Here is a 26863-nt window from a genome sequence, read left to right as displayed (position 1 = left end):
CAACGAAGAAGACATATTATTCTAAAACATTATTCTATACATTTATTTTATGATAGAGCTTACTGTCCTGCCCTTGTCTAAAGCAAACGTTCACCACATTGAATGTCCTTCCATTATAAAAACCGAATAAAAATAACAGACTGTTTATCAAAATAACAAATCTTAACACTCAATGTGTGACGTAGTAATTGAAGAGTTTCATTCCAAAACGCTATATATCCATTTTCAAAAATGTTGATAAATTAGCTTTAATTGTTTAAAGAAATTATGAAAGAGATTGGTGTGTTTTTTCACTAATGAAAATCACTCAAGCGGTTGTTCAATGACAGACGTGTTTAGTTTTAAATAACTTGCTTCATTTCAGAGACAAATAATAATGTTTTTTTTTGCTAAATATCTGCCTCACTCTCAGAGAAATCAGTAGTACTGCTAGGTTTCACACAGTAATAATATATATCTGCCTCACTCTCAGAGAAATCAGTAGTACTGCTAGGTTTTACACAGTAATAATATATATCTGCCTCACTCTCAGAGAAATCAGTAGTACTGCTAGGTTTTACACAGTAATAATATATATCTGCCTCACTCTCAGAGAAATCAGTAGTACTGCTAGGTTTTACACAGTAATAATATATATCTGCCTCACTCTCAGAGAAATCAGTAGTACTGCTAGGTTTTACACAGTAATAATATATATCTGCCTCACTCTCAGAGAAATCAGTAGTACTGCTAGGTTTTACACAGTAATAATATATATCTGCCTCACTCTCAGAGAAATCAGTAGTACTGCTACACAGTCAAATGTAACTATTAAAAAAAAAAAAAAAATGAAAATTATAAGTGACAAATAAAAAAAAAGGTAAACAATTATTCAATACAGTAATATGAGATCTGTATGTAAAACATTTACATTTCAAATGTAGTCATTTAGCAGACGCTCTTATCCAGTGCATTAATCTGAAGATATGGTGAGACGACCACATATCACAGTCCAGTATACAGGGTAGGAACGTAACATTCCAGCTACTGTATAGTGTTTCGCAAAAAAAACAAATTTTCATACACATCCAAAATCTACGGGGGAAAAAAATAACAATATCTATGAATAATAACAATAATTTTTTACAGAAACATGAAGGAACCCGTTAGCAACCATTTCTGATGAAAAAACACAAATGTGAAAACATGCCTAGTAAAATAAAAGTTAAAAAAAATGTTTTTACAAAAAAAATTGTGTTTTGGAAATAAACTCATCAATTATGTAGGCAATTAAAGGCTGTGGGTCGTCACTACTCTTCCCATAGAATGTAGCATTCTATGATCCTACCTGCCTGGTATATTGGGTCATAGAGCTGCATCAATGAATTTGTATTCATTGGGTCCTTGTCAACAGCTTCCAATTTGACTGCACCTGCAGATGCTCCACTATTGAAATGCAAAACCCCCTCAGCAGCAGGTTGTAGGAGTGGTGAACATTACCCAGTAGTGTCAGTCTGCTCACATTACTGCTAATCATTCATCCAGACATCTCTGAAGAACACAGCAGCACCAGTACAAGCCTATCATGATACCAAGGAGGCCTCCCAAATGGAACTCTATTCCCTACATAATGCACTACTTTAGACCAGAACCCTATGGGTCAAATGTAGCGCACTACACAGGGAATAGAGTGCCATTTGTGTCTCCTTCTCTATACAGGTCAACACAGGGCCCTTCTCTATACAGGTCAACACAGGGCCCTTCTCTATACAGGTCAACACACGGAACAGGGGAAAACACAAGTTTAGAGCAATAAACAGAGAGAGACATGGAGAGAGACATGGAGAGAGACATGGAGACATGGAGAGAGAGACATGGAGACATGGAGAGAGACATGGAGAAAGAGACATGGAGACAGAGACATGGAGACATGGAGAAAGAGACATGGAGACAGAGAGAGACATGGAGACAGAGAGAGACATGGATGGAGACATGGAGAGAGAGACATGGAGACATGGAGAGAGAGACATGGAGACATGGAGAGAGACAGAGACATGGAGACATGGAGAGAGACATGGAGAGAGACATGGAGACATGGAGAGAGACATGGAGACAGAGAGAGACATGGAGACAGAGAGAGACATGGAGACAGAGAGAGACATGGAGACAGAGAGAGACATGGAGACAGAGAGAGACATGGAGACAGAGAGAGACATGGAGACATTGAGAAAGAGACATGGAGACATTGAGAAAGAGACATGGAGAGAGAGAGAGACATGGAGACAGAGAGAGACATGGAGAGAGAGAGAGACATGGAGAGAGACATGGAGACAGAGAGAGACATGGAGACATTGAGAAAGAGACATGGAGAGAGACATGGAGACAGAGAGAGACATGGAGACAGAGAGAGACATGGAGACATTGAGAAAGAGACATGGAGACATTGAGAAAGAGACATGGAGAGAGAGAGAGACATGGAGACAGAGAGAGACATGGAGAGAGAGAGAGACATGGAGAGAGACATGGAGACAGAGAGAGACATGGAGACATTGAGAAAGAGACATGGAGAGAGACATGGAGACAGAGAGAGAGACATGGAGACATTGAGAAAGAGACATGGAGAGAGACATGGAGACAGAGAGAAAGAGACATGGAGACAGAGAGAGACATGGAGACATGGAGAAAGAGACATGGAGACATGGAGAAAGAGACATGGAGACAGAGAGAGACATGGAGAGAGACATGGAGACAGAGAAAGACATGGAGAGAGACATGGAGACAGAGACATGGAGACAGAGAGAGACATGGAGAGAGACATGGAGACAGAGAGAGACATGGAGACAGAGAGAGACATGGAGAGAGACATGGAGACATTGAAAAAGAGACATGGAGAGAGACATGGAGACAGAGAGAGACATGGAGAAAGAGACATGGAGACAGAGAGAGACATGGAGAAAGAGACATGGAGACAGAGAGAGACATGGAGAGAGACATGGAGACAGAGAGAGACATGGAGAAAGAGACATGGAGACAGAGAGAGACATGGAGAGAGACATGGAGACAGAGAGAGACATGGAGAGAGACATGGAGAAAGAGACATGGAGACATGGAGAAAGAGACATGGAGACAGAGAGAGACATGGAGACAGAGAGAGACATGGAGAAAGAGACATGGAGAAAGAGACATGGAGACAGAGAGAGACATGGAGAAAGAGACATGGAGACAGAGAGAGACATGGAGAGAGACATGGAGAAAGAGACATGGAGACATGGAGAAAGAGACATGGAGACAGAGAGAGACATGGAGACAGAGAGAGACATGGAGAGAGACATGGAGACATTGAAAAAGAGACATGGAGAGAGACATGGAGACAGAGAGAGACATGGAGAAAGAGACATGGAGACAGAGAGAGACATGGAGAAAGAGACATGGAGACAGAGAGAGACATGGAGAGAGACATGGAGACAGAGAGAGACATGGAGAAAGAGACATGGAGACAGAGAGAGACATGGAGAGAGACATGGAGACAGAGAGAGACATGGAGAGAGACATGGAGAAAGAGACATGGAGACATGGAGAAAGAGACATGGAGACAGAGAGAGACATGGAGACAGAGAGAGACATGGAGAAAGAGACATGGAGAAAGAGACATGGAGACATGGAGAAAGAGACATGGAGAGATGACAACCCACAGCTGATATTGTGTGCATTCCAAATGGCATCCTATTCCCTATGTAATGCACTCGTTTTGGTCAGGGCTCAGGTCAGGACTCAGGTCAGGGCTCAGGTCAGGACTCAGGTCAGGGCTCAGGGCTCAGGTCAGGGCTCAGGTCAGGGCTCAGGGCTCAGGGCTCAGGTCAGGGCTCAGGGCTCAGGTCAGGGCTCAGGTCAGGGCTCAGGTCAGGACTCAGGTCAGGACTCAGGTCAGGACTCAGGTCAGGACTCAGGTCAGGACTCAGGTCAGGGCTCAGGTCAGGGCTCAGGTCAGGACTCAGGTCAGGACTCAGGTCAGGACTCAGGTCAGGACTCAGGTCAGGACTCAGGTCAGGACTCAGGTCAAAAGGAGTTACATTTATAGGGAATGCACACAATTTCTTTAATGAGCATGAATGACCATTAATATCAGAATGAATAGTAGAAAGCACTTTACATTTTTATTGAGTAAGAATTAAACCAACTATGCATTTCACAGTCTATCTTACTTGGCAATCGGTTATAATTATTATATTATAAATGTGCTCTTCTTATTAACCCATGTACACTATAACTACAATACACCCAGCGTGTCAAGAGGCCCATCTCAACAAGCCTCCACAACACGCTCCAGTCTACAGTGTTGTGATGCTGTCTTCATGCTTAAACAACACGCTCCAGTCTACAGTGTTGTGGTGCTGTCTTCATGCTTAAACAACACGCTCCAGTCTACAGTGTTGTGGTGCTGTCTTCAGGCTTAAACAACACGCTCCAGTCTACAGTGTTGTGGTGCTGTATTCATGCTTAAACAACACGCTCCAGTCTACAGTGTTGTGGTGCTGTCTTCAGGCTTAAACAACACGCTCCAGTCTACAGTGTGGTGGTGCTGTCTTCATGCTTAAACAACACGCTCCAGTCTACAGTGTTGTGGTGCTGTCTTCATGCTTAAACAACACGCTCCAGTCTAGTGTTGTGGTGCTGTCTTCATGCTTAAACAACACGCTCCAGACTCTTCTTGGTGGATTACATGTTGTGTACCTGTCAGACCAAGCCTTTCATCACAGCTGATGGACAACAGAAGGTTTAAGTCTGTCTGTCTAATCTGGCATCTGCTCTGCACCTGGGCCAGATACAGGGACCACGACCGCGTCACTCTCCCCATCCAACCACCCACCCACTCTCTCTCTGCCAGGTGACCCAGCCCCCTGCTCACCCACTCTCTCTCTGTCAGGTGACCCAGCCCCCTGCTCACGCTACATCTTCTCACGCTATGATGATGGGGAAGCAGAGATCCATTAGAGGGACTTTGACAATAACAGTGGTTCACTACAGCTCTGATGACAGATAACTAGATAAGCGTGGAGAAACTGGAGTCCGTGGCACGCTAACCTTTTATTTAACTGCTGCTTTTGGTAACTGCTTGTCGTGTGTGTGTGTGTGTGTGTGTGTGTGTGTGTGTGTGTGTGTGTGTGTGTGTGTGTGTGAGAGAGAGATTACCTCTACTACATTGAAGGGGTACAGAATGATTTGTTCATAGAGGACATGGTGTGGAGAACCTTTCCTGAGTCCCGGCAGCATCCTGTTCAACTGTAAATATCCTGTACAGATCTTTATCAGCATCTCAGGCCCATCTAACCCGTCACTGATCAGAACATGGTGACTGTAGTTTAGTGTCATCTTACTGCAGCTAATCTACTTCATCAGTGGAGATGGTAGATTAGACCCGTATCTACAGTTCATAGTGGCTGCCGGGTCAGTCGCTGGGTCAGTCTCCGGGTCAGTCTCCGGGTCAGTCTCCGGGTCAGTCTCCGGGTCAGTCTCTGGGTCAGTCTCCGGGTCAGTCTCTGGGTCAGTCTCCGGGTCAGTCTCTGGGTCAGTCTCCGGGTCAGCCAGGCTTGGAGCCCCTCTGTCCTCCATCTCTCTGGTCTCCTATGGTGGCCCCCTGGCCTGCTGCTCCTGGAGCCCCTGGGAGATGTAGGCCTCCAGCAGCAGCAGCAGGGTGGGTAACATGCTGTCCAGTAAGGCCAGGCCCTGCCACGAGCACCGCAGACCCCTACACACAAGACAAAAGGGGTTGTCAGTGTTTCCCAAACTCAGTCCCGGGACCCCAAGGGGAGCACGTTTTGGGTTTTGCCCCTACCACTACACAGCTGATTCAAATAGACTCATACAGACACAGAGATACAACTACTGGGTCCCACTTTAAACAAGCCACAAGTTATAAGGCTTGTCTGTTGAAGGTCTGGGTTACCTGTGATCCAGGATTAGAAGACCTGTGTTGAAGGTCTGGGTTACCTGTCATCCAGGATTAGAAGACCTGTGTTGAAGGTCTGGGTTACCTGTCATCCAGGATTAGAAGACCTGTCTGTTGAAGGTCTGGGTTACCTGTCATCCAGGATTAGAAGACCTGTCTGTTGAAGGTCTGGGTTACCTGTCATCCAGGATTAGAAGACCTGTGTTGAAGGTCTGGGTTACCTGTCATCCAGGATTAGAAGACCTGTCTGTTGAAGGTCTGGGTTACCGGTCATCCGGGATTAGAAGACCTGTCTGTTGAAGGTCTGGGTTACCTGTCATCCAGGATTAGAAGGCCTGTCTGTTGAAGTTCTAGGTTACCTGTCATCCAGGATTAGAAGACCTGTCTGTTGAAGGTCTGGGTTACCTGTCATCCAGGATTAGAAGGCCTGTCTGTTGAAGGTCTAGGTTACCTGTCATCCAGGATTAGAAGGCCTGTCTGTTGAAGATCTAGGTTACCTGTCATCCAGGATTAGAAGGCCTGCCTGTTGAAGGTCTTGTACTTCAGAGGATGAGCTGAGAATCTGGTGTAGATCTGCCCTGGGACTGAACAACTGCCAATGCTGCCACAGAAATAGCACGAATCAGAGACATAAAGACAGATGTAGACAGGAAGTAAGGTGAACCAGAGACATAAAGACAGATGTAGACAGGAAGTAAGGTGAATCAGAGACATAAAGACCGATGTACACAGGAAGTAAGGTGAATCAGAGACATAAAGACCGATGTACACAGGAAGTAAGGTGAATCAGAGACATAAAGACAGATGTAGACAGGAAGTAAGGTGAACTAGAGACATAAAGACAGATGTATACAGGAAGTAAGGTGAATCACAGACATAAAGACAGATGTAGACAGGAAGTAAGGTGAATCAGAGACATAAAGACAGATGTATACAGGAAGTAAGGTGAATCAGAGACATAAAGACAGATGTATACAGGAAGTAAGGTGAATCAGAGACATAAAGACAGATGTAGACAGGAAGTAAGGTGAATCAGAGACATAAAGACAGATGTAGACAGGAAGTAAGGTGAACTAGAGACATTACCTGGTGAGTGATGAGGTCAGTATTCTGGGTTAGCCTAGATTACCTGGTGAGTGATGCCGTCAGTATTCTGGGTTAACCTAGATTACCTGGTGAGTGATGCGGTCAGTATTCTGGGTTAACCTAGATTACCTGGTGAGTGATGCCGTCAGTATTCTGGGTTAGCCTAGACTACCTGGTGAGTGATGCCGTCAGTATTCTGGGTTAACCTAGATTACCTGGTGAGAGATGCCGTCAGTATTCTGGGTTAACCTAGATTACCTGGTGAGTGATGCCATCAGTATTCTGGGTTAACCTAGATTACCTGGTGAGTGATGCCGTCAGTATTCTGGGTTAACCTAGATTACCTGGTGAGTGATGCCATCAGTATTCTGGGTTAACCTAGATTACCTGGTGAGTGATGAGGTCAGTATTCTGGGTTAACCTAGATTACCTGGTGAGTGATGCCATCAGTATTCTGGGTTAACCTAGATTACCTGGTGAGTGATGAGGTCAGTATTCTGGGTTAACCTAGATTACCTGGTGAGTGATGCCATCAGTATTCTGGGTTAACCTAGATTACCTGGTGAGTGATGAGGTCAGTATTCTGGGTTAACCTAGATTACCTGGTGAGTGATGAGGTCAGTATTCTGGGTTATCCTAGATTACCTGGTGAGTGATGAGGTCAGTATTCTGGGTTAACCTAGATTACCTGGTGAGTGATGCCATCAGTATTCTGGGTTAACCGAGACTACCTGGTGAGTGATGAGGTCAGTATTCTGGGTTAACCTAGATTACCTGGTGAGTGATGAGGTCAGTATTCTGGGTTAACCTAGATTACCTGGTGAGTGATGCCGTCAATCAAACGCAGTCCCATGACCAACACTTCCTCCAATCTGCAATCAGATGAATAAAGTTAACAAGTTGCTACAGTATATTATCTGCCATGCTGTGAGAAAGGAAGCCTTGTCCGAGTCAGAACGGCCCATTGGGCAGGACTTCCTGTTTCTGTAGCGTGAGCGCTTGATGTACAAATACAACCCCTGAATAGAATCCCATGCTATGAGTGAGTCTGCAGTATTATTAGAAGTAGATCATTAACGTGCAGCACCGTGTGAACCCGGCAGGTGAACAGTATTATTAGAAGTAGATCATTAACGTGCAGCACCGTGTGAACAGTCTTATTAGAAGTAGATCATTAACGTGCAGCACCGTGTGAACCCGGCAGGTGAACAGTATTATTAGAAGTAGATCATTAACGTGCAGCACCGTGTGAACCCGGCAGGTGAACAGTCTTATTAGAAGTAGATCATTAACATGCAGCACCGTGTGAACCCGGCAGGTGAACAGTATTATTAGAAGTAGATCATTAACGTGCAGCACCGTGTGAACAGTCTTATTAGAAGTAGATCATTAACGTGCAGCACCGTGTGAACCCGGCAGGTGAACAGTATTATTAGAAGTAGATCATTAACGTGCAGCACCGTGTGAACCCGGCAGGTGAACAGTCTTATTAGAAGTAGATCATTAACGTGCAGCACCGTGTGAACAGTATTATTAGAAGTAGATCATTAACGTGCAGCACCGTGTGAACCCTGCAGGTGAACAGTATTATTAGTAGTAGATCATTAACGTGCAGCACCGTGTGAACAGTATTATTAGAAGTAGATCATTAACGTGCAGCACCGTGTGAACCCGGCAGGTGAACAGTATTATTAGAAGTAGATCATTAACGTGCAGCACCGTGTGAACCCGGCAGGTGAACAGTATTATTAGAAGTAGATCATTAACGTGCAGCACCGTGTGAACCCTGCAGGTGAACAGTATTATTAGAAGTAGATCATTAACTTGCAGCACCGTGTGAACTCTGCAGGTGAACAGTATTATTAGAAGTAGATCATTAACGTGCAGCACCGTGTGAACAGTATTATTAGAAGTAGATCATTAACGTGCAGCACCGTGTGAACCCGGCAGGTGAACAGTATTATTAGTAGTAGATCATTAACGTGCAGCACCGTGTGAACAGTATTATTAGAAGTAGATCATTAACGTGCAGCACCGTGTGAACCCTGCAGGTGAACAGTATTATTAGTAGTAGATCATTAACGTGCAGCACCGTGTGAACAGTATTATTAGAAGTAGATAATTAACGTGCAGCACCGTGTGAACCCGGCATGTGAACAGTATTATTAGAAGTAGATCATTAACGTGCAGCACCGTGTGAACCCTGCAGGTGAACAGTATTATTAGTAGTAGATCATTAACCTGCAGCACCGTGTGAACCCTGCAGGTGAACAGTCTGAAGAGCAGACAGTAGATCAGCTGACTCAGTCAACCAGTCTGTTCATGCCCTCTACTGGCTGATATGGGGAGTGCACTTACGGATTTTTTAAGTGTCATGAAATGTGATAGTTTGTTATTCCCGATCTACAGTGACGAGAACCTTACCGCGATGACGTGGCACGACACGATTTTCTGTTTGCACAGACGGACCACTTAGAAGTCAAATCATGGTGAAAATAGTTATCTTACCCACTCAGAGATCATAGAATATTAACAAATTGACAGGAATTTCATTCCTGTGTGGAATATCCCTTTAATATTAAAGGGAGTGGAATATCCCTTTAATGAGCAGCACGGTGTGAACTCTGCAGGTAAACAGCCTGAAGCGGAAAGTAGTTGACTCACAGTCCCAGGTGGGTGAGGGGTATCCTGCGTCGAGTCCCGTGACCCCTCTGCTGCACCTCTCTCAACCAGACATCAGGCTCCAGAGTCTGGGTACGGGCCTCTCGACACACATCCCCTTCTCCATGGGGGACGAAGCGACCATGGGCACCTGGTAGACAGAAGAGTCCCTCTTCAAATAAACAACCACAGATAAAGTCTTTATAGAGCATTCATAAAGTCTTTATAGAGCATTCACTACGGTGTTATAGAGCATTCATAAAGTCTTTATAGAGCATTCATTACGGTGTTATAGAGCATTCATAAAGTCTTTATAGAGCATTCATAAAGTCTTTATAGAGCATTCATAAAGTCTTTATAGAGCATTCATAAAGGTGTTATAGAGCATTCATTACAGTGTTATAGAGCATTCATAAAGTCTTTATAGAGCATTCATTACGGTGTTATAGAGCATTCATTACGGTGTTATAGAGCATTCATTACGGTGTTATAGAGCATTCATAAAGTCTTTATAGAGCATTCATTACGGTGTTATAGAGCATTCATTACGGTGTTATAGAGCATTCATTACGGTGTTATAGAGCATTCATTACAGTGTTATAGAGCATTCATAAAGTCTTTATAGAGCATTCATTACGGTGTTATAGAGCATTCATAAAGTCTTTATAGAGCATTCATTACGGTGTTATAGAGCATTCATAAAGTCTTTATAGAGCATTCATTATGGTGTTATAGAGCATTCATTATGGTGTTATAGAGCATTCATAAAGTCTTTATAGAGCATTCATAAAGTCTTTATAGAGCATTCACTACGGTGTTATAGAGCATTCATTACGGTGTTATAGAGCGTTCATTACGGTGTTATAGAGCGTTCATTACGGTGTTATAGAGCATTCATTACGGTGTTATAGAGCATTCATCAAGTCTTTATAGAGCATTCATTACGGTGTTATAGAGCATTCATAAAGTCTTTATAGAGCATTCATAAAGTCTTTATAGAGCATTCATAAAGTCTTTATAGAGCATTCACTACGGTGTTATAGAGCATTCATTACGGTGTTATAGAGCATTCATAAAGTCTTTATAGAGCATTCATTACGGTGTTATAGAGCATTCATAAAGTCTTTATAGAGCATTCATAAAATCTTTATAGAGCATTCATAAAGTCTTTATAGAGCATTCACTACGGTGTTATAGAGCATTCATAAAGTCTTTATAGAGCATTCATTACGGTGTTATAGAGCATTCATAAAGTCTTTATAGAGCATTCATTATGGTGTTATAGAGCATTCATAAAGTCTTTATAGAGCATTCATAAAGTCTTTATAGAGCATTCACTACGGTGTTATAGAGCATTCATTACGGTGTTATAGAGCATTCATTACGGTGTTATAGAGCGTTCATAAAGTCTTTATAGAGCATTCATTATGGTGTTATAGAGCATTCATAAAGTCTTTATAGAGCATTCATTATGGTGTTATAGAGCGTTCATAAAGTCTTTATAGAGCATTCATTATGGTGTTATAGAGCATTCATAAAGTCTTTATAGAGCATTCATTACGGTGTTATAGAGCATTCATTACGGTGTTATAGAGCATTCATAAAGCACTATAAACTCACCTGGGCCCACTCCAAGATACTGACTGGCCTTCCAGTAGCTCATATTGTGTTGGCTGATGGCACCCTTCAAAACAAACAGAAAATACACAAGGTATATTACAGATGTGTGCTGACTGTAGCAGGTAATATTCATATTCAATAGTTACCACAACCAATACAGCACAGAGAATAGCCTGGTGTTTCTACTGCAGGGTTTTCTACTAAAGCTATTTCTACAGCAGGGTTTTCTACTAAAAGGTATTTCTACAGCAGGGTTTTCTACTAAATTAATTTCTACAGCAGGGTTTTCTACTAAATTAATTTCTACAGCAGGGTTTTCTACTAAATTAATTTCTTCAGCGGGGTTTTCTACTAAATTAATTTCTACAGCAGGGTTTTCTACTAAATTAATTTCTACAGCAGGGTTTTCTACTAAATTAATTTATACTGCAGGGTTTTCTACTAAATTAATTTCTACTGCAGGGTTTTCTACTAAATTAATTTCTACAGCAGGGTTTTCTACTAAATTAATTTCTACAGCAGGGTTTTCTACTAAATTAATTTCTACTGCAGGGTTTTCTACTAAATTAATTTCTACTGCAGGGTTTTCTACTAAATTAATTTCTACAGCAGGGTTTTCTACTAAATTAATTTCTACAGCAGGGTTTTCTACTAAATTAATTTCTACAGCAGGGTTTTCTACTAAATTAATTTCTTCAGCAGGGTTTTCTACTAAATTAATTTCTTCAGCAGGGTTTTCTACTAAATTAATTTCTACAGCAGGGTTTTCTACTAAAGGTATTTCTACTGCAGGGTTTTCTACTAAATTAATTTCTACAGCAGGGTTTTCTACTAAAGGTATTTCTACTGCAGGGTTTTCTACTAAAGGTATTTCTACTGCAGGGTTTTCTACTAAAGGTGTTTCTACTGCAGGGTTTTCTACTAAAGGTGTTTCTACTGCAGGGTTTTCTACTAAATTAATTTCTACAGCAGGGTTTTCTACTAAAGCTATTTCTACAGCAGGGTTTTCTACTAAAGGTATTTCTACTGCAGGGTTTTCTACTAAATTAATTTCTACAGCAGGGTTTTCTACTAAAGGTGTTTCTACTGCAGGGTTTTCTACTAAATTAATTTCTACAGCAGGGTTTTCTACTAAAGCTATTTCTACAGCAGGGTTTTCTACTAAAGGTATTTCTACTGCAGGGTTTTCTACTAAATTAATTTCTACAGCAGGGTTTTCTACTAAAGGTGTTTCTACTGCAGGGTTTTCTACTAAATTAATTTCTACAGCAGGGTTTTCTACTAAAGGTGTTTCTACAGCAGGGTTTTCTACTAAAGGTATTTCTACTGCAGGGTTTTCTACTAAAGGTATTTCTACTGCAGGGTTTTCTACTAAAGGTGTTTCTACTGCAGGGTTTTCTACTAAAGGTGTTTCTACTGCAGGGTTTTCTACTAAAGGTGTTTCTACTGCAGGGTTTTCTACTAAAGGTATTTCTACTGCAGGGTTTTCTACTAAATTAATTTCTACAGCAGGGTTTTCTACTAAAGGTGTTTCTACTGCAGGGTTTTCTACTAAAGGTGTCTCTACTGCAGGGTTTTCTACTAAAGGTGTTTCTACTGCAGGGTTTTCTACTAAAGGTGTTTCTACAGCAGGGTTTTCTACTAAAAGTATTTCTACTGCAGGGTTTTCTACTAAAGGTATTTCTACTGCAGGGTTTTCTACTAAAGGTATTTCTACTGCAGGGTTTTCTACTAAAGGTGTTTCTACTGCAGGGTTTTCTACTAAAGGTGTTTCTACTGCAGGGTTTTCTACTAAAGGTGTTTCTACAGCAGGGTTTTCTACTAAATGTATTTCTACTAAACGTATTTCTACTATAGCACAGTGGTAGGACAGACACAAGGACACACACACACACACACACACACACACACACACACACACACACACACACACACACACACACACACACACACACACACACACACACACACACACACACACACACACACACACACACACACACACACACACACACACACACACACACACACAGAGAGAAAGAGAGTAGAACTTACATTTGTTGCAAAGTTGGACACCTCATACTGCAGATAGCCTCTCTTCTGGAGAATCCTCCTGGCAGATTCATACATGACAGCTGTGATGTCATCACTGGGCACGCTCAGTTGGCCTTTCTGGACCTGCCTGAAGAGCTGTGTGCCTGCAGTTGACATGTTTACATTGGAGTCATTTAGCAGCAGAATCTCTTATCCAGAGTGACTTACAGTCAGGTCATATATTCATACCTATTACCTGTCAATCACTACAGCTACTAACTCAACTACGGTAAGTAAAAACAACCACATATCACTGCAAGTAAAAAAATTCAGTCTGCTGGGGGCGGTGTAGTGGTGGTGTTCCTGCTACTGTCTCTCCTGTAGTCATCTCCTCCATCTCCCCATCTGTACCTGTCAATTCAACTTCTAAATACCCCAAAACGATCAGTGTTAGGAAGACATGCCTCTCTCCAGGGTCAGCTGGTACAGGGAGACGTGGTCATCACACACCAAACCTATCAGTGTTAGGAAGACATGCCTCTCTCCAGGGTCAGCTGGTACAGGGAGACGTGGTCATCACACACCAAACCTATCAGTGTTAGGAAGACATGCCTCTCTCCAGGGTCAGCTGGTACAGGGAGACGTGGTCATCACACACCAAACCTATCAGTGTTAGGAAGACATGCCTCTCTCCAGGGTCAGCTGGTACAGGGAGACGTGGTCATCACACACCAAACCTATCAGTGTTAGGAAGACATGCCTCTCTCCAGGGTGAGCTGGTACAGGGAGACGTGGTCATCACACACCAAAACTATCAGTGTTAGGAAGACATGCCTCTCTCCAGGGTCAGCTGGTACAGGGAGACGTGGTCATCACACACCAAACCTATCAGTGTTAGGAAGACATGCCTCTCTCCAGGGTCAGCTGGTACAGGGAGACGTGGTCATCACACACCAAACCTATCAGTGTTAGGAAGACATGCCTCTCTCCAGGGTCAGCTGGTACAGGGAGACGTGGTCATCACACACCAAACCTATCAGTGTTAGGAAGACATGCCTCTCTCCAGGGTCAGCTGGTACAGGGAGACGTGGTCATCACACACCGACAGCAGCTCATCCAATTCCAACTCCCAGGATGCAACGCTCTGACCAGGACGTCCGAACATGACGTCGACCGACACCCTACCGGGGCAGAGCCTCCGAGCCTCCGCTACGGTCTGCAAAGCATGCTGGGAGTTATGGTCTCTCCCCAAAACCTTCAGGTCGTCGTCCCGGAGAGACTGTTGGTTGAAAAGAAGCAGACATATGAGACATGTTAAAACAGTGTCTCCTTCAGCTCCCCGACCAGCTCTCCTTCCACATAGGAAAAGGACAACTGGCTCTCAGAACAAAGCTAGTGATCAGTGACTGACTGGTCAGAACAAAGCTAGTGATCAGTGACTGACTGTTCAGAACAAAGCTAGTGATCAGTGACTGACTGTTCAGAACAAAGCTAGTGATCAGTGACTGACTGTTCAGAACAAAGCTAGTGATCAGTGACTGACTGTTCAGAACAAAGCTAGTGATCAGTGACTGACTGTTCAGAACAAAGCTAGTGATCAGTGACTGACTGTTCAGAACAAAGCTAGTGATCAGTGACTGACTGTTCAGAACAAAGCTAGTGATCAGTGACTGACTGGTCAGAACAAAGCTAGTGATCGGTGACTGACTGTTCAGAACAAAGCTAGTGATCGGTGACTGACTGTTCGGAACAAAGCTAGTGATCAGTGACTGCCTGTTCAGAACAAAGCTAGTGATCAGTGACTGCCTGTTCAGAACAAAGCTAGTGATCAGTGACTGACTGTTCAGAACAAAGCTAGTGATCAGTGACTGACTGTTCAGAACAAAGCTAGTGATCAGTGACTGTCTGTGTTGCATCACACTCTTATCCTCCAGGGACTCCTCTCCTTCCTCCCTTTCCACCAGTAACAGTGTTTTCTGTTGTTTCAGTGTCCGTAGCAGAAATGGGTTTTATGGGAAAGGGTTGCTAGTCTCCACCTAACCGTTCTCATTACTCGTATAGTCCAGGGGATGTACAGTAGAAGGACGTACTTCAACACTTCTGAGAACGCTTTCTGGAAATCTACTATGTGCAACTGACTGAACACCAGCCTTAATCTCACCTGCACCCCGATGGAAAAACGGTTGACACCAGCATGGAGGAAGTCCTCCAACTTAGAGCTTCCTACGGGGGTGGGGTTGACCTCCAGAGTGACCTCCGCCTCCTCTGATAGTCCAGAGTGCCGGGCAACCGTCTCTAGGACCGCAGCGATAGTGGAGGGGCGGGCCAGGCTAGGAGTCCCACCTCCAAAAAACACAGAGGTGATCCTGAAGATGAGAGAGACATGGAGAGAGAGAGAGGGAGACAGAGCGAGAGAGAGGGGGAGACAGAGAGAGAGAGACAGAGAGAGATACAGAGGGAGACAGAGAGAGAGTTAGAGAGAGACATGAGAGAGAGAGAGACCGAGAGAGAGGCATGGAGAGAGAGAGAGACGGAGACAGAGAGAGAGACATGGAGAGAGAGAGAGGGAGACAGAGTGAGAGAGAGGGGGAGACAGAGAGAGATACAGAGGGAGACAGAGAGAGAGTTAGAGAGAGACATGAGAGAGAGAGAGACCGAGAGAGAGAGAGAGGCATGGAGAGAGAGAGACGGAGACAGAGAGAGGGACATGGAGAGAGAGAGAGGGAGACAGAGAGAGAGTTAGAGAGAGACATGGAGAGAGAGAGAGACCGAGAGAGAGAGAGAGAGAGAGGGGCATGGAGAGAGAGAGACGGAGACAGAGAGAGGGACATGGAGAGAGAGAGAGGGAGACAGAGAGAGAGTTAGAGAGAGGCATGGAGAGAGAGAGAGACGGAGACAGAGAGAGAGACATGGAGAGAGAGAGAGAAACATGGAGAGAGAGAGAGAGAGACATGGAGAGAGAGAGAGAGACATGGAGAGAGTTAGATGTTAAAATAGAAAGAAGAAAAAATGCTCAGACTATAGTGGTTGGAGTTGAACTCCAGGAGGAGGAGCAGCCTGAGTGAGTCTGAAAATGGCCCCTATTCCCTCCATAGTCAGCCTCAGGCACGCTGGAAATAGTGCACTGTTTAGGGAACAGGGTGGCATTTCAGATGCTCCCAGGGAGACACTAAAGCTAAAGGCGATGGCCCACAGAGGAGGGTTGAATTTAGACGGTAAACCTACCGGGACACCTGGCTGAGCTTTAGTAAGGTCTCCGTCTCCCGCTGGAGACACTCCAACATGACGTCCTGGTTGTCAGAGCGAGGAATGTACTTGTTGAAGTTACAGTAGGAGCATCTCTTCAGACAGTAAGGCCACTATGAACAAGAGAGGATCAGGGTTAGTTACAGTAGACAGAGGAGGCTGGTGGAGGAGCTATAGGAGGACAGGCTCATTGTAATGGCTGGAGTGGACTCAATGGAACTGAGTCAAACACACTGTTCCCATATGTTTGGCACCATTCCATTTGTTTTTACATTTAACCTTTATTTAACTAGGCAAGTCAGTTAAGAACAAATTATTATTTACAATGACGGCCTACACCTGCCAAACCCGGATGACGCTGGGCCAATTGTGCGCCGCCCTATGGGACTCCCAATCACAGCCGGTTGTGATACAGCCTGGAATCCGTTACAGCCATAATAATGAGCCCATCCTCCTATAGCACCTCCCACCAGCCTCCTCTGCAGTAGGCGCATCTCTATCGAGATGCGCGGGGGCTCTTTCGCTCATTCATTCATTCATTCGTTGCCTTTTGCGAGAAGGATAGCTAGCAGAAAGAGGGACGGTAGGCAGAATGGTAGAGAGAGAGAGATGCTCATTGAATATAATGTTAGTAGTCTAGCAATACTCACGTGAACATAGAGTGAAGCCTCGGTTGAGAATGGTGGAGAGGAGAAACCGGCTAACGTGGAAACTGCACCACTCACTTCACTACTGAAACACCGACCCACGAAGACCGCAGGCCCTCGGACAGCTGTTAAAAATGTTCTCAGCATCCTTTCACTCAATATGTGAGCGACTGTCAGACAATCATTTCAAGTTGTTGCACTACTGTACAGTAACGTTACCTCGTAAGTTGGTTGCCTTTGAACTGTAACACCAACCGCATGCAAGTCAAACTAACCGGTTATTTTAGTAACAATGTAACACCATGTCGATGTATCTATCCGTGATTTACCACGGGCATTATCATGACATGACACAATGTAGCTAAAGCGTTACTGTCAATAGACCGTGCAATAGCATGCGATCAACTTCCTACCGCAACACACATCTAGAAACAGGAAGACAACAAACCGATTTCCGTTGTGTAATACCTACTACGACCAGACGGTGGTGCTATTTCGTCTGCTGTACAGGCAGTCTGATGGGCCAGACCATTATTTTTTCCCAGGGCCAGGAGTTGTTCCTGGTAAGGTAGAGTGGTCGGGAAAAAACTCTTATCATATATTTTGGCCTCCAAAACAGTCAGGCCATTAGTGTAACTTTATATAGAGACATGTGACCACTGAGCACCATCTACAGCAGACTAATCTCATCTCTAACCATATTGTGGATCGGGAGATGTCAGATGTCTCCAGGCAACAGGTTTGAAATGTAAGAGAAATAGAGCCGTAGCAGGAGTTTGACTATCTAGACGATGTGGACGTGTTCACATGGACCACACGTCATGTTTGGAATCTAAGACGACAAGAGATAAATGGCAGTAGACTAATGGAAATGGAAACATCTGTTTCTATGGAAATAAATGGAAACATCTGTTTCTATGGAAATAAATGGAAACATCTGTTTCTATGGAAACATTTGGAAACATCTATTCCTATGGAAACATCTATTTCTATGGAAACATCTATTTCTATTTCCACATACTTTTAGAACACACTGAAGGCACCCGCCAACATTGTTGAGATCGGTCTGTCAATCAATAGAGACAGGCCTGTCATTTATGACCCTGTTCTTCTCACAGGATCAAACATAGCTCTGCCAATCAATAGAGACAGGCCTATCATTTATGACCCTGTTCTTCTCACAGGATCAAACATAGATCTGCCAATCAATAGAGACAGGCCTATCATTTATGACCCTGTTCTTCTCACAGGATCAAACATAGCTCTGCCAATCAATAGAGACAGGCCTATCATTTATGACCCTGTTCTTCTCACAGGATCAAACATAGATCTGCCAATCAATAGAGACAGGCCTGTCATTTATGATCCTGTTCTCCTCACAGGATCAAACATAGGTCTGTCAATCAATAGAGACAGGCCTATCATTTATGACCCTGTTCTTCTCACAGGATCAAACATAGGTCTGCCAATCAATAGAGACAGGCTTATCATTTATGACCCTGTTCTTCTCACAGGATCAAACATAGGTCTGCCAATCAATAGAGACAGGCCTATCATTTATGACCCTGTTCTTCTCACAGGATCAAACATAGGTCTGCCAATCAATAGAGACAGGCCTATCATTTATGACCCTGTTCTTCGCACAGGATCAAACATAGCTCTGTCAATCAATAGAGACAGGCCTGTCATTTATGATCCTGTTCTCCTCACAGGATCAAACATAGCTCTGTCAATCAATAGAGACAGGCCTATCATTTATGACCCTGTTCTTCTCACAGGATCAAACATAGGTCTGCGTCACAAATGACACCCTATTCCCAATCAAGTGTACTACTTTTGACCAGGGCCCATTGGGTGCCATTTAGGACAATGGGCCTTGGTCAAAAGTAGTCCACTATATAGGGAATAGGGTAGAATTTATGACTTGTCCATAGACTATGGCTACAGTAGATAATGAGCTATTGATCTGTCACTCCTGATGTAGAACTGTCTGCTGTTCTGTTAGTCTGGATAACCTGGCTAAATGACTACCGCCCCGTAGCACTCACGTCGGTAGACATGAAGGAACAACTCTGAGCTATTGATCTGTCGCTCCTGATGTAGAACTGTCTGCTGTTCTGTTCACTGTTCTGTTAGTCTGGATAACTTGGCTAAATGACTACTGCTCCATAGCACTCACGTCGGTGGCCATGAAGTGCTTTGAAAGGCTGGTCATGGCTCACATCAACACCATCATGGCGGAAACACTAGACCCACTCCAATTTGCATACCGCTCAAGCAGATCCACAGATGACGCGATCTCAATCGCACTCCACACTGCCCTTTCCCACCTGGACAAAAGGAACACTTATGTGAGAATGCTATTCATTGACTACAGCTCAGCGTTCAACACCATAGTGCCCTCAAAGCTCATCACTAAGCTAAGGACCTTAGGACTAAACACCTCCCTCTGCAACTGGATCCTGGACTTCCTGACGGGCCGCCCCCAGGTGGTGAGGGTAGGCAACAACACATCTGCCACACTGATTGTCAACACGGGGGTCCCTAAGGGGTGGGTGCTCAGTCCCCTCCTGTACTCCCTGTTCACCCACAACTGTGTGGCCAAGCACGACTCCAACTCCATCATTAAGTTTGCTGACGACACAACAGTGGTAAGCCTGATCACCGACATCAATGAAACAGCCTGTAGGAAAGGATGTCAGAGCCTTGGCAGTGTGGTGCCAGGACAACAACCTCTCCTCAACGTGATCAAGACAAAGGAGATGATCGTGGACTACAGGAAAAGGAGGGCCGAACAGGCCCCCATTGACATTGTGGTAGTGGAGCGGGTCGAGAGTTTCAAGTTCCTTGGTGTCCACATCACCAAAAAACAATCATAGTCCAAACACACCAAGAAAGTTGTGAAGAGGGCACAACAATGCCTTTTCCCCTTCAGGAGACTAAAAAGATTTGACATGGATCCCCAGATCTTCAAAAAGTTCTACAGCTGCACCATCGAGAGCATCTTGACCATTTGCATCACGGCCTGCTATGGCAACTGTTCGCCATCTAACCGTAAGGCGCTACAGAGGGTTGTGCGTACGGCCCAGTACATCACTGGGGCCAAGCTTCCTGCCATCCAGGACCTATATACTAGGCGGTGTCAGAGGAAGGCCCAAAAAATGGTCAAAGATTCCAGTCACCCAAGTGGTACCGGAGCGCCAAGTCTAGGTCCAAAAGGCTCCTTAACATCTTCTACCCTCAAGCCATAAGTCTGCGGAACAATGAATCAAATGACCACCCAGACTAGTTGTCTTGATTAGAACTGCATTGTTGGATTGTTGGTTAAGGGCTTGTAAGTAAGCATTTCATTTTGATTTGATTTGATACTGGTACAGTTCAACTGATTGACCTCTAGTGGAGTTTAATGATCTAAGCTGCTATACTGTTTAACCTCTAGAGGAGTTTAATGATCTAAGCTGCTATACTGTTTAACCTCTAGAGGAGTTTAATGATCTAAGCTGCTATACTGTTTAACCTCTAGAGGAGTTTAATGATCTAAGCTGCTATACTGTTTAACCTCTAGAGGAGTTTAATGATCTAAGCTGCTACACTGTTTAACCTCTAGTGGAGTTTAATGATCTAAGCTGCTATACTGTTTATCTGAATGACCTCTAGAGGAGTTTAATGATCTAAGCTGCTATACTGTTTAACCTCTAGAGGAGTTTAATGATCTAAGCTGCTATACTGTTTAACCTCTAGAGGAGTTTAATGATCTAAGCTGCTATACTGTTTAACCTCTAGAGGAGTTTAATGATCTAAGCTGCTACACTGTTTAACCTCTAGTGGAGTTTAATGATCTAAGCTGCTATACTGTTTATCTGAATGACCTCTAGAGGAGTTTAATGATCTAAGCTGCTATACTGTTTAACCTCTAGTGGAGTTTAATGATCTAAGCTGCTATACTGTTTAACTGTTTAACCTCTAGAGGAGTTTAATGATCTAAGCTGCTATACTGTTTAACCTCTAGTGGAGTTTAATGATCTAAGCTGCTATACTGTTTAACTGTTTAACCTCTAGAGGAGTTTAATGATCTAAGCTGCTATACTGTTTAACCTCTAGTGGAGTTTAATGATCTAAGCTGCTATACTGTTTATCTGAATGACCTCTAGAGGAGTTTAATGATCTAAGCTGCTATACTGTTTAACCTCTAGTGGAGTTTAATGATCTAAGCTGCTATACTGTTTAACTGTTTAACCTCTAGTGGAGTTTAATGATCTAAGCTGCTATACTGTTTAACCTCTAGAGGAGTTTAATGATCTAAGCTGCTATACTATTTTTATTTTTTATTTTACTTTTATTTAACTAGGCAGGTCAGTGAAGAACAAATTCTTATTTTCAATGACGGTCTAGGAACAGTGGGGGACAGGGACAGAACGACATTTTTACCTCGTCAGCTCGGGGATTCAATCTTTCTGTTCAACTGATTGACCTCTAGAGGAGTTTAATGATCTAAGCTGCTATACTGTATAAAGATGTTTTGTACAGTAGGTCACACTTTAAACAAGCAACAACCTGTACAGGCTTCATAGAGCATTCATAAAGGCTTCATAGAACATTCATAAAGGCCTCATGGAGCATTCATAAAGCCACTGTGCATCTGTATCTGCAATGCTTGCTCTTTGGGGGTTTAGGCTGGGTATCTGTAAAGCTCTTGGGGGTTTAGGCTGGGTATCTGTAAAGCTCTTGGGGGTTTAGGCTGGGTATCTGTAAAGGACTGTGTGACAACTGCTGATGTAAAAAGGGCTTTAAAAAATACATTTGATTCATTGATTGAGCCCTACATAGATTTGTAAGCAAAATCCTACTACGTAAAGGGTGATAAAATCCTACTACTACTACGTAAAGTGTGATAAAATCCTACTACTACTACGTAAATGGTGATACAATTATACTACTACTACTACGTAAAGAGTAATACAATCATACTACTACGTAAAGTGTGATACAATTATACTACTACGTAAATGGTGATACAATTATACTACTACATAAAGAGTAATAAAAGCTTAAATCAGGTGTGCCGAATGAATGTTTGGTCTAAAGTAGGACAATTACATATATCATTGCATAAGCCAGACATAATCAGGCCATCATTCTCCCTCACGCTACGTTTTAGCCGTCGATATCGGATATGACAACATGCATATGTGTCACAGGTGAATTCAGTCATGCCAACCAAATGCTCTCCTGACATAACATTGATCTCTGAATGAACCACACTCTGGCTCTACGGAGGATGCTCCATAGAAACACTACTGACTGTAGACTCAGTGGCTTTGGATATGACAACATGTCACCGGTGAATTCAGTCATGCAAACCAATCAAGCTGTTCCCAAAGTGCTCCCCTCCCTTTGCGTAACTCTGACCCTTGCCCTCTGATTGCAGATCTGTAGGGTCTGTAGTGTTTCTGTGGAACCACACATGCGGAGATCATCCGTTCAACTACTCTGCATCTCACAAGACACGGCGGTTGGAACCAAAAATAAAAAATTTGGACTCATTAGTCCAAAGGAAAGATTTTCATCTGTCTAATGTCCATTGCTCGTGTTTCTTGGCCCAAGCAAGTCTCTTCCTCTTATTGGTGTCCTTTAGTAGTGGTTTCTTTGCAGCAATTCGACCATGAAAGGCCTGATTCACACAGTCTCCTCTGAACAGTTAATGTTGAGATGGGTCTGTTACTTGAAATCTGTAAAGCATTTATTTTGGGCTGCAATTTGAGGTGCAGTTAACTCTAATTAACTTATCCTCTTCAGCAGAAGTAACTCTGGCTCTTCCTTTCCTGTGGCGGTCCTCATCAGAACCAGTTTCATCGTAGCACTTGATGGTTTTTGCAACGGCACTTGACGAAACGTTCAAATTTCTTGAAATGTTACGGATTGACTGACCTTCATGTCTTAAAGTAATGATGGACTGTCATTTCTCTTTGCTTACTTTAGCTGTTCTTGCCATAATATGGACTTAGTCTGTTACCAAATAGAGCTATCTTCTGTATACAACCCCTACCTTGTCACAACACAACTGATTGGCTCAAACGCATTAAGAAGGAAAGAAATTCCACAAATGATCTTTAACAAGGTACACCTGTTAATTGAAATGCATACCTGAAGTTGGTTGAGAGAATGCCAAGAGTGTGAAAAGCTGTCTTCAAGGCAAATGGTGGTGACTTTGAAGAATCTCAAATAGAAAATATATTTTGATTTGTTTAACACTTTTTTGGTTACTACATGATTCCATATGTGTAATTTCATAGTTTCGATATCTTCACTATTATTCTACAATGTAGAATATAGTAAACATAAATAAAAACCCTTGAATGAGTAGATGTGTCCAAACTTTTGACTGGTACTGTACAGATATCTACTGTAGACTCAGTGGCAGTGCCATATATATTTACTGTAGACTCAGTGGCAGTGCCATATATATTTACTGTAGACTCAGTGACAGTGCCATATGTATCTACTGTAGACTCAGTGACAGTGCCATATATATCTACTGTAGACTCAGTGACAGTGCCATATAGATTTACTGTAGACTCAGTGACAGTATCATATATATCTACTGTAGACTCAGTGACAGTGCCATATATATCTACTGTAGACTCAGTGACAGTGCCATATATATTTACTGTAGACTCAGTGACAGTGCCATATATATTTACTGTAGACTCAGTGACAGTGCCATATATATTTACTGTAGACTCAGTGACAGTGCCATATATATCTACTGTAGACTCAGTGACAGTGCCATATATATCTACTGTAGACTCAGTGACAGTGCCATATATATTTACTGTAGACTCAGTGACAGTGCCATATATATTTACTGTAGACTCAGTGACAGTGCCATATATATATACATGTATATAGTATATATATATGTCTTAGAACAAATGAACAAACATTCTGATTCAGAACACTGTGTGTTGACTAATCTGAGTTAATTGGCTGAGTCATTAACCACCCACATTATCCACCCAGATTATCCACCCAGATTATCCACCCACATTATCCACCCACATTATCCACCCACATTATCCACCCACATTATCCACCCACATTATCCACCCACTGTTACGTTGAAGAGACAGGTTCTCTACTGTTTCCACTGGGACTACATGACGTATCTTTTAATTTAAACTGAGACTCAGCGATATGGCAGGTTCTCTACTGTTTCCACTGGGACTACATGACGTATCTTTTCATTTAAACTGAGACTCAGCGATATGACAGGTTCTCTACTGTTTCCACTGGGACTACATGACGTATCTTTTCATTTAAACTGAGACTCAGCGATATGACAGGTTCTCTTGTCTCTCCTGCAGCAACGGGACAGCTGATGCTGACTTATGCAGCAGCCTCTCAGTACATACGCTACGTGTTCCCAGTGACACCCTATTCCCTTTATAGTGCACTACTTTTAACCAAAATGGCACCCTATTCCCTATATAGTGCACTACTTTTGACTAGAGACCTACGGGCCCTTGTCAAAATAAGTGAACACTCTTTTCACACTACTTTTCACACACTCTTCTAAGGGCTCCTTAGTGCTGAGTCTACCTTTAAATTTGACAGTAAGGCAAAATAAAAAAAAGGGATGAGTAAATTTGTGCTGCAGTGTGTGTGTGTGTGTGTGTGTGTGTGTGTGTGTTTGACAGTACTGTTCTTATTTTAGCTGGCTCCTGACCTGAGGGCATTTTCCACCTAATATGAAATCAGCTGAGAGGACGATCAATGAGGACAGAGGGAGAGAAGCGAGGAAGAGAAAGAGGGAGAGAATGGAGGGATGATGTACAGTATCTATCCAAATCCATGGAGCCAAAGGGGGGGGGGGGAGAGATAGAGAGATGAGAGAGTGAGAGAGAGAGAGAGAGAGAGATGAGTGAGATGAGAGAGAGAGAGAGATATGAGAGAGAGATACTGTACAGTACAGTGGGTTCTGCAGCCAGAGATCCAGTAGTCATCGTGGAAGGCTGGACACCAGAGCCCTGCTAGAGTGGATTTGTGAGGCAGTGTAGGAGGTTAGCCGTGTAGCCGTGAAGGAGTGCTGGAGGCAGTGCATCTCTGCAGAGCTACAACCTGGCCTGTGGAAGAGCTGTCCTGGAGTGTTTCTCTGTCTGTACCATTAACAGCCTGGGAGAGATGGACAGTCACAACCACAGCCACAGGAGGCAGGAGATTGAGTTTTTGAACAGAATAATGTAAGTATCGTTTATGACTGTCATATAGTAGGCAGTTAATCCAAGGGTGACTTTTCAGTGAAATGTACAGTATGTATGAATCCTTTTTACTGTGACCCCAGCGTCCTGTCCAGGGGGTGTCCAGGGGTCCATCAGGCTGCCTCACGCTACAGAAACAGGGGAAACAGCCCTGCAGGCTGTTCTGGTTGGGACAAGGCTTCCTTACTCGACTGTAATGCTGCTGTGAGCCATAAGCGTGTTAAATGTCAGGGTATAAACGTGTATAAAAGGTCCATGTTTGACCAAAACACTAACCTATACTTTTGTGTTGTTGGAAACCTCTATGAATTGGTCTCTATGTTGATCTCTGGCTATGTCCCAAATGGCAACAAATGGCAACTTATTCCCTATGCAGATGTAAAGGAGAGTGATTTATCACCTTAAGTGATAAATACACTATTTTGGGCATCTTTGTTTTTTGTAACTTTTTATTTATTTGTACATATACATAAGGTTGAATTATTGTACAGTATTGTGATGATTCATGATCATTCTTGTTTGTTGTTCCAGCAGCATCCCACTGATGCGTGGTTTGACTGGTCTGTTTAACTGTTAACAGGGCTGTGGTCTGACTGGTCTGTTTAACTGTTAACAGGGCTGTGGTCTGACTGGTCTGTTTAACTGTTAACAGGGCTGTAGTCTGACTGGTCTGTTTAACTGTTAACAGGGCTGTGGTCTGACTGGTCTGTTTAACTGTTAACAGGGCTGTGGTCTGACTGGTCTGTTTAGCTGTTAACAGGGCTTTGGTCTGACTGGTCTGTTTAGCTGTTAACAGGGCTGTGGTCTGACTGGTCTGTTTAACTGTTAAACAGGGCTGTGGTCTGACTGGTCTGTTTAGCTGTTAACAGGGCTGTGGTCAATTAGAATGGTATTTTAAGCTGTTAAACAGGGCTGTGGTCAATTAGAATGGTCTGTTTAACTGTTAAACAGGGCTGTGGTCAATTAGAATGGTATTTTTAGCTGTTAAACAGGGCTGTGGTCAATTAGAATGGTATTGTTAGCTGTTAAACAGGGCTGTGGTCAATTAGAATGGTCTGTTTAGCTGTTAAACAGGGCTGTGGTCAATTAGAATGGTCTGTTTAGCTGTTAAACAGGGCTGTGGTCAATTAGAATGGTCTTTTTAGCTGTTAAACAGGGCTGTGGTCAATTAGAATGGTATTTTTAGCTGTTAAACAGGGCTGTGGTCAATTAGAATGGTCTGTTTAGCTGTTAAACAGGGCTGTGGTCAATTAGAATGGTCTGTTTAGCTGTTAAACAGGGCTGTGGTCAATTAGAATGGTCTGTTTAGCTGTTAAACAGGGCTGTGGTCAATTAGAATGGTCTTTTTAGCTGTTAAACAGGGCTGTGGTCAATTAGAATGGTCT

General features: G+C 43.2%; 1 protein-coding gene across 1 annotated transcript; it reads right to left on the bottom strand.

The window, feature by feature from the left end:
• Nucleotides 1-232: 232 nt before the first annotated feature.
• On the bottom strand, nucleotides 233-17662 carry rsad1 (radical S-adenosyl methionine domain containing 1). Its single transcript, XM_071392887.1, has 10 exons — nucleotides 17224-17662; nucleotides 16553-16686; nucleotides 15489-15693; nucleotides 14384-14606; nucleotides 13349-13491; nucleotides 11294-11357; nucleotides 9677-9824; nucleotides 7830-7884; nucleotides 6424-6527; nucleotides 233-5725 (listed from the first exon to the last, which is right to left on the bottom strand). Exons 1-10 carry the CDS (start codon nucleotides 17365-17367, stop codon nucleotides 5602-5604), a joined length of 1344 nt encoding a protein of 447 aa, XP_071248988.1. The 5' UTR covers nucleotides 17368-17662; the 3' UTR covers nucleotides 233-5601.
• Between the last annotated feature and the right edge of the window lie 9201 nt (nucleotides 17663-26863).

The sequence above is a fragment of the Salvelinus alpinus genome, chromosome 1 (assembly GCF_045679555.1).
Source record: "Salvelinus alpinus chromosome 1, SLU_Salpinus.1, whole genome shotgun sequence".
NCBI lineage: Eukaryota > Metazoa > Chordata > Actinopteri > Salmoniformes > Salmonidae > Salvelinus > Salvelinus alpinus.
This window is presented reverse-complemented; position numbering and strand designations above follow the sequence as displayed.